Raw genomic sequence first — 12,558 nt, forward strand, 5'->3', positions numbered from 1 at the left:
TGCATTAATTATAGAATATGCCCAACAAGGCAATTCCAAATCCCTGGCCTATCGTTAGCCCATGTGCTTCTTTTTTTTAAAAAAAACCAGCGCTGAAAATCTCTAAAAAAAACTACGCTGTCAAAAGCTACCAAGAGAATAAAATAAGAAAAGCATTCTGCATTGCTCTCAGGAGCAATTTGATCTTCTCCACAAGCACTTCGCAGGTTCCCAGAAGTAAGCATTTTGCAACTTGCAGCGACAACAATTCGATCTTCTCTTTAAGAAGTTCACAGGTTCCAGTTCGGGATGTCGTCGGTTGTTATTGCAGGATATGCCCGACATGGGCACGGTCACAAAGCTCTGGGCTGTTTTCATCGCTTGCGAAGGGAGGGCCTCTCTCCGGATGCGGTCACCTATGCTTGTGCCTTGAAGGCATGCGGTATTATTCAAGACGTTGATCTGGGCAAACAAATTCATGACGAGATTGTTGGAGAAGAATGTTGTGCTTGGCAATGCGTTGGTATACATGTATGCTAATTGTGGTGTACTTTGGAAAGCAAAACAAGTTCTGGACGAGCTTCCCAACCGAGATGTCATCTCTTGGACTGCATTAATTGGAGGATATGCCCAACAATGCAAGGGCCAGGAAGCTTTGAATTGTTTCCATTTGTATGCGAAGTGAGGGTTTCTCTCCAGATGCAGTCACCTATGCTTGCATTTTGAAGGCATGTGGCATAGTGTGCAATTCCAAATCCTTGGCCTGTCATTAGCGTGGCTCCCCTTAAAAGAAAAAAACCCAGCGCTGAAAAGCTCTAAAAAAAACTACGCCGTCAAAAGCTACCAAGTGAATAAAATAAAAAAAGCATTCTGCATTGCTCTTAGGAGCAATTTGATCTTCTCCACAAGCAATTCGCAGGTTCCCAGAAGTAATCATTTCGCAAGTTGCAGCCACAGTAATTCGATCTTCTCCACAAGCAGTTTGCAGGTTCCAGTCCGGGATGTCGTCGGTTGGACTGCACTTATTGCAGGATATGCCGGACATGTGCATGGTCACGAAGCTCTGGGCTGTTTTCATCGCTTGCAAAACGAGGGCCTCTTTTCGGATGCAGTCACCTATGCTTGTGCCTTGAAGGCATGCGGTATTATTCAAGACGTTGATCTAGGCAAACAAATTCATGACGAGATTGTTAGTCAGAGGTTGTTGGAGAAGAATTTCATGCTTGGGTATACATGTATGCTAATTGTGGTGTACTTTGGAAAGCAAAACAAGTTCTGGACGAGCTTCCCAACTGAGATGTCATCTCTTGGACTGCATTAATTGGAGGATATGCCCAACAATGCCAGGGCCAGGAAGCTTTGAATTGTTCCCATTTGTTTGCGAAGTGAGGGTTTCTCTCCAGATGCAGTCACCTATGCTTGCATTTTAAAGGCATGTGGCATAGTGTGCAATTCCAAATCCCTGGCCTGTCGTTAGCATGGCTCCTCTTTTTAAAAAAACCCCCAGCATTGAAACTCTCTAAAAAAAACTAGGCCGTCAAAAGCTACCAAGTGAATAAAATAAAAAAAGCATTCTGCGTTGCTCTTAGGAGCAATTTGATCTTCTCCACAAGCAATTTGCAGGTTCCCAGAAGTAAGCATTTCGCAAGTTGCAGCCACAGCAATTCGATCTTCTCCACAAGCAGTTCGCAGGTTCCAGTACAGGATGTCGTCGGTTGGACTACACTTATTGCAGGATATGCCCGACATGTGCAAGGTCACGAAGCTCTCGACTGTTTTCATCGCTTGCAAAACGAGGGCCTCTCTTCGGATGCAGTCACCTATGCTTGTGCCTTGAAGGCATGCGGTATTATTCAAGACGTGGATCTGGGCAAACAAATTCATGATGATATTGTTAGTCAGAGGTTGTTGGAGAAGAATGTCGTGCTTGGCAATGCGTTGGTATACATGTATGCTAATTGTGGTGTACTTTGGAAAGCACAACAAGTTCTGGACGAGCTTCCCAACCGAGATGTCATCTCTTGGACTACATTAATTGCAGGATATGCCCAACAAGGCCAGGGCTAGGAAGATTTGAATTGTTTCCATTGTATGCAAAGTGAGGGTTTCTCTCCAGATGTGGTCACCTATGCTTGCATTTTGAAGGCATGTGGCATTATGCGAGACATTGATATGCGCAAACAAATTCACGATGAGATTGTCAATCAGAGGCTGTTGGAAAGAACTGTCATGCTTGGCAATGCTTTGGTTGACATGTATGCCAAGTGTGGTGCATTTTTGAAAGCTCAACAAGTTCTTGACGAGCTTCTTGATCGAGATGCGGTCTCTTGGAATGCATTGATTGCAGGTTATGCCCAACAGGGGCAGGGCCAAGAAGCATTGGGATGTTTCCAGCGGATGCAAAGCGAGGGCTTCTCTCCAGATGCAGTCACCTATGCTTGCATTTTGAAGGCATGTGGCACTTTGAAAGACGTCGACATAGGAAAACAAATTCATGATGAGCTTGTTAATCAGGGCTGTTGGAAAAAACTATCGTGCTTGGTAATGCTTTGGTTGACATGTATGCCAAGAGAAGTGTACTTTCCAAAGCACAACAAGTTCTTGACGAACTTTATGTCCGGGATGCAGTCTCTTGGAATGCATTAATTGCAAGATATGCCCAACAAGATCAGGGCCAGGAAGTGGTTGGTTGTTTTCATCGGATGCAAAGTGAGGGCTTCTCTCTGTATGCGGTCACCTATGCTTGTGTTTTGAAGGCATGTGGCATTATGCAAAACACTATCATGGGCAAGCAGAGTCATGATGAGATTGTTCGACAGGGACTGTTACAGAAAGATTTTGTGCTTGGCAATGCTTTGGTTGATATGTATGCCAAGTGTGGTGTACTTTTGAAATCACAACAAGTTTTGACCAGCTTTCTGTCCGGAATGAGGTCTCTTGGAATGCACTGATTACAGGATATGCCCGACAGGGGTGTTTGCATCGAATGCAGAGGGAGGGTTTCTCCCCAAATGTAGTTTCTTGGACTGCACTTATAGGAGGATATGCCCAGCAAGGGCGGGACAACGAAGCTCTGGACTGTTTTCAATGCATGCAGCAAGATGGCATTTCCCGCAATGCAATCACTTATGTCAATGGGCTGTATGCATGTAGCCACTCAGGTTTAGTCAATGAGGGTCAAATGCATTTTGATAACATGATGGAAAAACATGACATTGCACCAAACAAAGAACACTATACTTGCATTGTTGATCTTTTTGGACATACAAGGCTCTTTGACAAAGCAATGAGAGTAAATATGATGATGTCGTCATCTGATCATCGTCCAGTTTGGGTCTCCCTTCTAGGTGCTTGCTGACAATGGGGAAATGTCAAGCTTGGAAAGTTTGCTTTTGAGCGTGTAGTCCAACTAGACTGACATTAGGGGGCAACATATGTCTTAATGACTAATATTTATGCAGTTGCTGGGATGCAAGAGGAGGTAGAACATATTGAATGCATGAGAATAAAAAATGCAGCTCGGAATAAGCCAGGATCTGGCTGTTGAGTTAATGCTAGTGGAAATGCTCAATAAATTTGTTGTTGGGGATACCAAGCATCCACAAAGCAGACAAATCAAGTGACGAGAATTCAATACTTGCACGTGCACGGAGAGGAGTGAGAGAGGAGAATACACAGTAGTGGATGGAGCTGTGCAAAAACACACCAAACCCTTATTCTTTGATTGTGTGTATATAGATAAAATAAATATTAAGTTAAGGTTAGTGAGATGGGGGTTGGCCATTTTGGCTTGGGCACAGTGGCCCTTTATGCAATGAACAAGATCTTGAAATTATATTCCCCTCACGTGCATTGATTCTAGAAAATCTGTCAGATGATTCCAAAAAGGTTTTGCATTGTCAGCATAGTGAGAAGTTGGCCAGAACTTGAGGAAAGATCAATTAGTCCATAAGGAAAAGCTTATGTGTCACAAAGCCTATTAGGCAAAATTTGGACTCACAAAGGGGCCCTTTAAGGAGTTTGACTTTACCTCTCTCTACCAAAACGGGTGCATGGATAATTTTTTGCAAACAATCTCCAAAGTTGGCGAAGGTTTGACAGTTAGAATGTCCTCTTCAAGCTCTATCTACTGATATATAGCACACCATGAGATTCCTCATATTTTAGAAGATTCTTTTTTTGATTCACCTATGATGTGACAACTCTGTCGGAATCTAAGTGAATAAAAAAAAGAGTCTTCTAAAATATGAGGAATCTCATGGCGTGCTATATATCAGTAGATAGAGCTTGAAGAGGACATTATAACTGTCAAACCTCCACCAACTTTGGAGTTTGTTTGAAAAAATTTATCCATGCGCCCGTTTTGGTAGAGAGAGGTAAAGTCAAACTCCTTAAAGGGCCCGTTTGTGAGTCCAAATTTTGCCTAATGGAACATTTGTGTTGATGGGGAGAAGCATGGCTAGATGCACACTCCAACACCCACACCTGACACACTCTAAACGCTTCTCTCAAGGTCTTCCTTGATCCGTGGGACGCCATGGAGCCCTGGGCTATTTCCAACAGATGCAAAGTGAGGGCACCTCTCCAAATGTAATCACCTACACTTTCATCTTGAAGGCATGTAACTTTGCCTTGATATCCGGAATGTTGTGTCTTCAAGTGCATCTCATTGCCAATTTGTGACAAGACCAGGGAGCTCTGGCTGGCTAGGGAGCTCTAGCTGGCTGGCTATTATCAAGATACAAAGCGAGGACATTTCTCCTGATGTAATCACCTATGCTTGCATCTTGAAAGCATGTGGCACTACGTAGGAGCAATGATCACGTATGCAAAATGTATTGTTCTTGGGAAAGCACCAAAGAGTGCTTGAGGAGCTTTCTATCTAGAATTTCGTCTCTTGGAACGCACTGATTATGGGAGATGCTTAACATAGAACGCTCTGGGCTGTTTTCAGCAAATGTGAATTGAGTGTTGGGTTTTTAGGTTGGATACACACATGTAGCATTCATGTTGTAGACACAAAATGAGTAGAGATGAGAGAGAAATAAAATGCCTATGCAAGAGGAGAACTTACACCATTGAAATGAACAAAATAACTAGTGCATAAGCAAAGCTTGTAAACTGCAAGTGATGCCTAGAGCTTGTAGAGGGTGCCTTCTTATGTAGGCTCTCATGAGATGTTCTAGAGTGTTCTGGAGCTAGTTCCCACATGGCTAAGAGATGGAGTGAAGGCATGTGTTTAATCCTTACAAACTCCCCCTTAAACTCATGCTTGGAACTCCTAAGGTTACACAAAGGTATGTAGAAGGTTCATATATTTTGGATACATCATTTTTGGGTCTAATGTGGTACGTAATGGTTCTCATATGGATACAACATTATGCCCTACATTGATACAACATAAAACATTACTCAAAAAGATACAAAGCATCATCACCCTTAGGATGCAACTTAAGGAGTGGGTAACTAAAGATAATGGGTTGAAAATGAACATTTAGTAAATATCATCATACTCATAATTGGATTTGGATTTTGAGCCATACTTGGGGTTACCCTCCACATGCTTTTTATTAGAAAAACTAGAGGAAGGAGAAGAGATGGCTGAATGGATGTAGTTGATGCTCTCGGCATCCTCGTTGTCGTCATCTCCATTGTCATCATCATCACTATGCATATAATGAACCTTGTTGGAAGACCTTTTACCTCGTTGAATGTCGGAGGTAGTGTCGGTGTTGAGCCCATTGTGGTTACAAAATTGAGGCGCATGCCCCACTTTGCCACGATTCACACACTTCTTGATTTTGTAGCAATTGAAAGACATATGATTTGTCTTTCCACAATGCTTACATGCTTTGAAGTTCTTTTTAGAAGAAGATGAAACATACAAATCTTGTGAGGTGTTCTCTTCTTTATGTGTGTGTTTCTTCTCTTGTTCTTGTAAAGAGTTGACAATGCTCTCAAGTGAAGGAATTGGTTCCTTCTCTTTTAAGACCATCACGATATTATCATATTGCAATGGAAGAGACTTAAGTAACACAACAATTTTGTCTTCTTCTTCAATGTTGCATTCTATGTAACTTAGTTGCGTGAAAATGCTTTTTAGTCTATTGACTAAGCTAGATAAGCTTTCACCCTCTTGCATAACTAAGCTATAGAGTTGCATTTTAAGAGAAATCTTAGGGTGTTTTGATTTTGCCCCAAAATTCCTCTCAAGTATCTCCCATGCATGCTTAGCGGTAATGGATTGGTCTAAATAGTGAACTATCTCATCCGCTACACTTGTGAGAAGAATTCCCAATGCTTTTTCATCCTTAATTTGAAGTTCATGTTGTTCTGCATGTGAAGGTGGGCTCTCTTCATCAATATTAGATGCGATTATGCTCCATAACCCTTTCTTCATTAGATGTCCCTTTACCTTAACTTGCCAAGTGTGGAATCCTACCCCATTAAAGATAGATAGATTATCATTACCCATAGTGTATGATGGTAGGTGAATATGCAATGGCAAGAGAGGTCCTATCAAGAGACTCTCTTGATGGTGTCTTGGCCCGTTACAACAACATACAAATGAAGCAAGTAAAATGTAGCATATAGAGTTACAAAATGCTTGTTTTGGGTTACCAAGTGTGGCAATGTATTGCCACTTCAAAGTAGAGTTGAAACCTCCTTTTCCCCCTTTGTTGAAGAGTGTGGAATGATGAGAAGTCAGCCTATTGCTTGTTGTTTTTTGTGATTTTAAATGTCCCCCTTTGTTGAAGTAGAATCGGCCTCGAACTAGTGATGTAGACGCTCCTGATTGATGTAGTCTTTGTCGGCAAGTGTCGTAGAGTGTTGCCCAAGCCTAGAGTGCTTAATAGAGCATAAAAAATAGATTTAAGGGCCTGTTTTCCACTTTTAATTCTCTGATATGAAAACAGAGAATTAATGAAGCTTACAACTCATGAAAATGTGACTAGTAGCTAGTGACTAGTTAGCTAGTCTTGTACTATTACTGCACGGAGATTTAGGCATCAAAGGAGCATGAAATGGGGCTGATTAGAGCAAGTAAATGGACTATTTTTGAATAAAACACAGTCATGGAAACTTCGAGAGCTTATTTGTGAAGTAGAGAATAAGATAGACGAAGATAGGAGCTAGTAGAAGCCTAGTCTTGCAAGAACGAAGCAAGTGAGAGTAAGGAGAATTGAGATCAAGCTTGGGGGTGATGGAGAGCTGAAGCTTTTCATGAAAGCTTGGTGGGAAGAAGGAGAATCTCCTAGAGGAGAGAGAAAGTAGGTGGTTGAATGAGCAAGAATCAAGTGAAGAGCACTTTCCACATTTCAAGGCCACTTGTCCACTTGCATGCCCACTTGTGAGGCTTGACTTTCTCCTCTTTTAGCTCTTCCAAAAACGTTTTAGAGAGAGTGTGAAAAAACCACCTAAAAGTGAATGCTAGTGTGTGCTAGTGAGCCCATGAGGGTCTTTAATGCTCTGATACCAGTTGTTGGGTTTTTAGGGTGGATACACACATGTAGCATTTATGTTGTAGAAAACAAAAGGAGGAGAGATGAGAGAGAAATAAAATGCCTATGCAAGAGGAGAACGTACACCATTGAAATGAACAAAATAACTAGTGCATAAGCAAAGCTTGTAAACTACAAGTGATGTCTAGAGCTTGTGGAGGGTGCCTTCTTATGTAGGCTCTCGTGAGATGTTCTAGAGTGTTTATGGCTAGTTCCCACATGGCTAAGAGATGGAGTGAAGGAATGTGTTTAATCCTTACATTGAGCATCTCTCTTCAGATGTGCAATCACCTATGCTTGCATCTTGAAGGCATGTTGCAATTTGGAAGACGCTAGGATGGACAGAAGAACTCAGGATGATATCGTTAGTCAGGGGCTGTTGAAAAAAAAATGTTATGGTTGGCACTGCCTTGGTCGACATGTATGCAATTACCTACACCTGTATATTTTCAGTCAAGGGCTGTTGAGAAAAGAAGTCATGCTTGTATGCTTTTCGACGGTGATACTAACAAGAAAAATTACAATTATATTGTTAGTTAGAGGCTCTTGGAAAAAGATGTTGTGCTTGACACTACCTTGGTTGATATGTATGCCAAATGTGGTGCACTACAGGATATACCCAACATGGCTATGGCAATAAGGAAGTAATCAGATTTTTCACCAGATGCAAAAGAAAGGCGCTTTTTCATGGCTAGGATGTTTTCATGAGATATGCACAACATGGCTGTGGCAACGAAGCATTGAGATGTTTTAAGCAGATGCAAAGGAAAGGACTTCCTTCAAATGCAATCACCTATGCAATTAGGGGCTATTGTGGGGCTGTTGCAGAAACATTTTGTGCTTGGCAATGTGGCAAGCTTGATGAGTCCAAAACACTCCTTGACAACATGGACTATGGTGTTAGAAGGTTATGCACATGAAGGACGAGATTGATTTGTTCTATGATGTTGTCAACTTTCCAAACTTCAGTTTGGAACTAATCAGAACAAGAGTACATATAGTGCAAATGGCAAAAATAATCTGGTTTGAACTCTTTACACCAGTTGATATTGATCGCCCACTGTTAATGTGCCTTTCACAGTTGAGCACCATCCTTCTTGCTTCCACCAGATTTGGACGTATGAAGCGACGAGTGAATTTTGATAGGCTCTGAATTGACACAAGCTGAAATTTAAAAATTCTCGCTTCTTCCTAAAGTTCCTCCACCCAAATAGTCACAAGCCTATCTCCTTCATCCTCCATTGTCGTCTCTTGCAGCGGGTTAAGAGCAGGAGATGCCCATCATTGTTGATGCAAGGTGCATTGACGACAGACATTCAATTGCACAGTGAGTAAGCATTATCATTCTGTGATTTTGTCATTTTTGACACTGCGAATGCAGTTAATGAACACACTGAGAGCACGCTACCATGGGAATGGCACGTTCCCTCGTATTATAAAAATTGGGGAAGACTGTGCAAAATCCCCCATGCAAGGAAACTTGCATGTTTTTTTTTTGTTGAAACATAAAATGGTACAACAAACAATTAATAGCATTGACATCTTGTATGATTATGAACATTGAGCTTGACAAACCTCTAACCCTCCTCATGGTTTTCTGCAAGGTACCCCTCTGAAGCACTACGATCGGTATCTCATTCTTTCGAGGTACACCTCAGAACCATGGTAATCGGTAACCTCTCTCTCTCTCTCTCTCTCTCTCTCTCATCCTTTCATAAATTTTTTCACATGAGAAGTATTGAAATGGCATATATAGTTTCCAATATTTTTCTCGAGAAAGATTTAGAAGAGTTACAACAACAAGGAGTGGATGCCTCACTGGCATCTGGAGGGGGGTGTATGCATGTAACTATGAATCACTATGAGGTACCTTGTGATTACCAAATATCGATAGTTGCCTTTTGGTTTGAAAGAGCTTGCTAAGATTTCAAAATGGGTCTTAATGAATCCATGCAAACACCTTAAGAGCCAAGATAGGATTAATAGGAATTGTCGTTGATTGTTTCACTTTGATTTGGGTCTGCAATGCAGTCTTGAAGAGTTATTTTTTTTGGGACTTTGTGAAATAGAATTACTGGAATGTGGTAAAAAGAGGCTGGGATGCACAAGTTTTGGGAGAATCTCCTCAGAAGTTTAAGAGTGGTATAGAAGCTCTTATGCAATTGAAGGCAGATAATCCAAAATTCAATGACCAATGTGTCCTCCATTTGTGATTGTGGGCAAAAATGACAAATCTGTTGTCCAATTGTTGATGGTGATGTAGTTGTAACCTTCAACTTTAGAGAAGACAGAATGATCATGTTGGCAAAAGCTCTCGAGCATGCAAACTTTGATAACTTTGATAGGGTGTGTGTGCCCGAAATTTACTTTGCGGGTATGCTTCAATATGATAAGTTTTCCTAGCAAGTACTTGGTGAGCCCTCCCGAAATGGACCGGACATCAGGTGAATACTTTGCGAAGAAAGGATTCCGAACCTTTGCATGCAAGTACAATTGGAAGAGGCCTGATGAGTCAACCTTCTGTTGTTCATCCTCATGCCAAGGAGGGCTATGAAGTATATTTATAAATTAATCATTTTGGGCGCTTGAGACAGTAAGCCAGTGAAGTTTGGACATGTTACATTCTTCTGGAATGGGAATCGGTCAGGCTTATTTGTTAGCAAGCTAGAGACCTATGTGGAGATACAGGGTGACCAAGGTATGACTTTTAATGAAAAGCCTGGCATGAAAGCCCTTCAAATTGGTGAGAGAGCCAGGGATGCAATTTTAAGTGGCAAGTATGATCAAGTAGACTTCAATAACATTTACAAGTTCATGATTAAAAATTTTCTTCTTGATTGATGTGGCATCATGCTATTTGTGCTTGTAGGTGCGGGTGAATCTTCCAAATGGGGACATGGTGGGTCATACACGTGACATAAAGGCCACAATTGTGGGGTGTGAAGCTGTTGATAAGGCTGTTAAGGTGAGTTAAGCAGTTGTTCTCGTCTCTCTCTTTCTTTATCACCCAAGTGTTAGCTTGGTATCTTGGTATCTTGGTAACATGTCTCAAGTCCTAGGCTTGTCAATAGAATTATTTGGCACACAAAAGTACATGTTCAAGAGCATAGTTCAAAATATTACAATATCCAAAAGGACGGTACACTCCCAAGCTACATAGTTGATGTCCTAAGAGAGGCATACAAAAATAGTTGTTCTCAAATTGGATCAGAAACACCTCAAGGAAAGGCTTGAATAACATCGTCAATTTGAGAAATAAGTCTCTCAACATTGGCAATTTGTCCGACCATCTTGGCATCTACAACTCTAGTGTCGATTATCATTTGTTTAACTCTATTGTGATGATTGTTGATATTGTAGAGTCGACACTTCTCGAGCTTCACTTGTCTACAAGTTCAAACCAGAAAAAAGAACTCTCATACATGGACTTTGGTAAGCTTGATAAAGAAATCTGTTGCATCTCTCCCTCCAAAAGCTAATTTATGGAATTCTCTAAGACTAATCGACTCCAAGAGGAAACAAAGCCCAAAGAGGGAATAAAGCCCAAAGCTTTGAACAGATGAGGAATGTCATCTTCCTGCCATTGACACCTAGGGCTTTTTCCCTTTGAGACACCAATACTCTCAGTTTTTTGACCTGTTCAAATGGCTTTTGATCTCTCCCTCTTAATACAAATTCTGATGCTTTACTGGGAAAAAAAAAGAGCATAGTTCATACTAAACTTCAAGAATTGCAAACTTGATGGTTTGTAGTACTTGGTAGACTTTTTATTGAGCATCATGAACACATTCATCTTTGTGATGAATTAGATTGGAAAGAATTCACCTTTGAATTTTGAAACTGCTTTCCACATTTTCAGCCATGACCTATACCTACATACATTCCGCTCCAGCCATAGCGTGGGCTCTCCAATGTGTCTCGTCACATAATCCTTGAGCATCGAGAGTCACTTATCCATATAGTCCATCACATGTATCTTTTGGTCCCATACATCATATTTGACCACCCAAAACGATAATAAAAAATCACATGTACCTTTGGTCCTGCAGGTCATATTTGTCCATCCGGGACGATAACAAAAGATATACATCTCTCTCTCTCTCACCCCGCCCGCCCCCCAAGTTTTTGTCTTCTAGAGGTTCTTGTTTTCTCTTACCCTCGGACTCTGCGGCTAACGAAGCACTCTAGTTACTTGGTGAGCCAAGTGACTTTTTTTCCTTCTCTAAGCCTAGAAAAGTCCACTTGGCATGATCCATGCTGTTGCCCTTGATCCCAATCGCATGGCCAATAACCTCTCTAATCAAATAAAGCAACCGAACAATAAAGCACCTGCTTTGTGTTAATAGACTATGCTGATGCTCAACAGTATATGGCGGGTTATTGATAAATTTTCTCACTACGACACCAAGGGACTTAAGCTTTCACAGTGATGGAGATTATTTGCTTTTTGGATGGTCAAAATCCAGCTCAAGTTATTGTTGATGCAGTTATCAACAGTGGTCCTTGCAAGGATGCCACTCGTATTGGATATGCTAGAAGACAGTCTGTCGCGATATCTCTCCTCTAAGTAGAGTAAACCGAGAGACTACAAATATGTAGTATACTGCCGGTGTTGAAAATTCATTAGCTTGCAATAGCGCTAGAGTGGTCAAAGTCGCATACTGAAACAAGTCTTTGTAGTGTTGAATTAAAGGCATAAAATTGAGCATTACTTACCTGTAGCACACAGAGGCGTGAAAAGAGTTAGCAAGTGCTGCTCTCGGCAGTAGCAAATATGAACAAAGGTGAAGGGGGATACGAGCATCGCTCAGCTACAATGCATCCAGGTTTGAAAGCAGGGAAGAAGATCAAGAGGGAGCATACCCTGCTCACCTGTAGGAAAGAGGAGAAGAAGGGGGTGAAGGCAGTACCCCTTGAGCATTGCATGTACAGCAAGGGAGAAGGGGGAGAAGTTACCCAACTAGACAGTGTAGGCATTTCTCACGAGGATGAGGGGTGGTTGCTCCCATCACTCCCATACATTTGGTTGACATGTATGCCAAATGTGGTGTACTTTTGAAAGCACAAAAAGCTTTTG

The 12,558-nt window shown here is 41.4% G+C and overlaps 1 protein-coding gene and 1 pseudogene across 1 annotated transcript; both read left to right on the forward strand.

Moving 5' to 3' along the window:
• The first annotated feature begins 288 nt into the window (after positions 1 to 288).
• Positions 289 to 3,526, forward strand: LOC147448235 (pentatricopeptide repeat-containing protein At5g13270, chloroplastic-like). The gene is made up of 8 exons (XM_086523768.1): positions 289 to 414; positions 899 to 1,168; positions 1,603 to 1,825; positions 2,096 to 2,226; positions 2,431 to 2,520; positions 2,736 to 2,826; positions 2,937 to 3,326; positions 3,441 to 3,526. Exons 1-8 carry the CDS (start codon positions 289 to 291, stop codon positions 3,524 to 3,526), a joined length of 1,407 nt encoding a protein of 468 aa, XP_086379894.1.
• Positions 3,527 to 9,257: 5,731 nt separating this feature from the next.
• Positions 9,258 to 12,048, forward strand: LOC147448236 (2,3-bisphosphoglycerate-independent phosphoglycerate mutase-like; annotated as a pseudogene).
• Positions 12,049 to 12,558: the final 510 nt, after the last annotated feature.

The sequence above is a fragment of the Adiantum capillus-veneris genome, chromosome 11, assembly GCF_014529385.1.
Source record: "Adiantum capillus-veneris isolate H3 chromosome 11, ASM1452938v2, whole genome shotgun sequence".
NCBI classification, from domain to species: Eukaryota; Viridiplantae; Streptophyta; class Polypodiopsida; order Polypodiales; family Pteridaceae; genus Adiantum; species Adiantum capillus-veneris.

Bases quoted from the DNA above. Each gene is read 5' to 3' on its own strand.
- LOC147448235 (XM_086523768.1), top strand. From the start codon at position 289: ATGTCGTCGGTTGTTATTGCAGGATATGCCCGACATGGGCACGGTCAC. The intron at 415-898 runs GCATGCGGTATT...AGCAATTCGCAG, and splicing joins CCTATGCTTGTGCCTTGAAG to GTTCCCAGAAGTAATCATTT. The intron at 1,826-2,095 runs GTATTATTCAAG...GTTTCTCTCCAG, and splicing joins TTGTGCCTTGAAGGCATGCG to ATGTGGTCACCTATGCTTGC.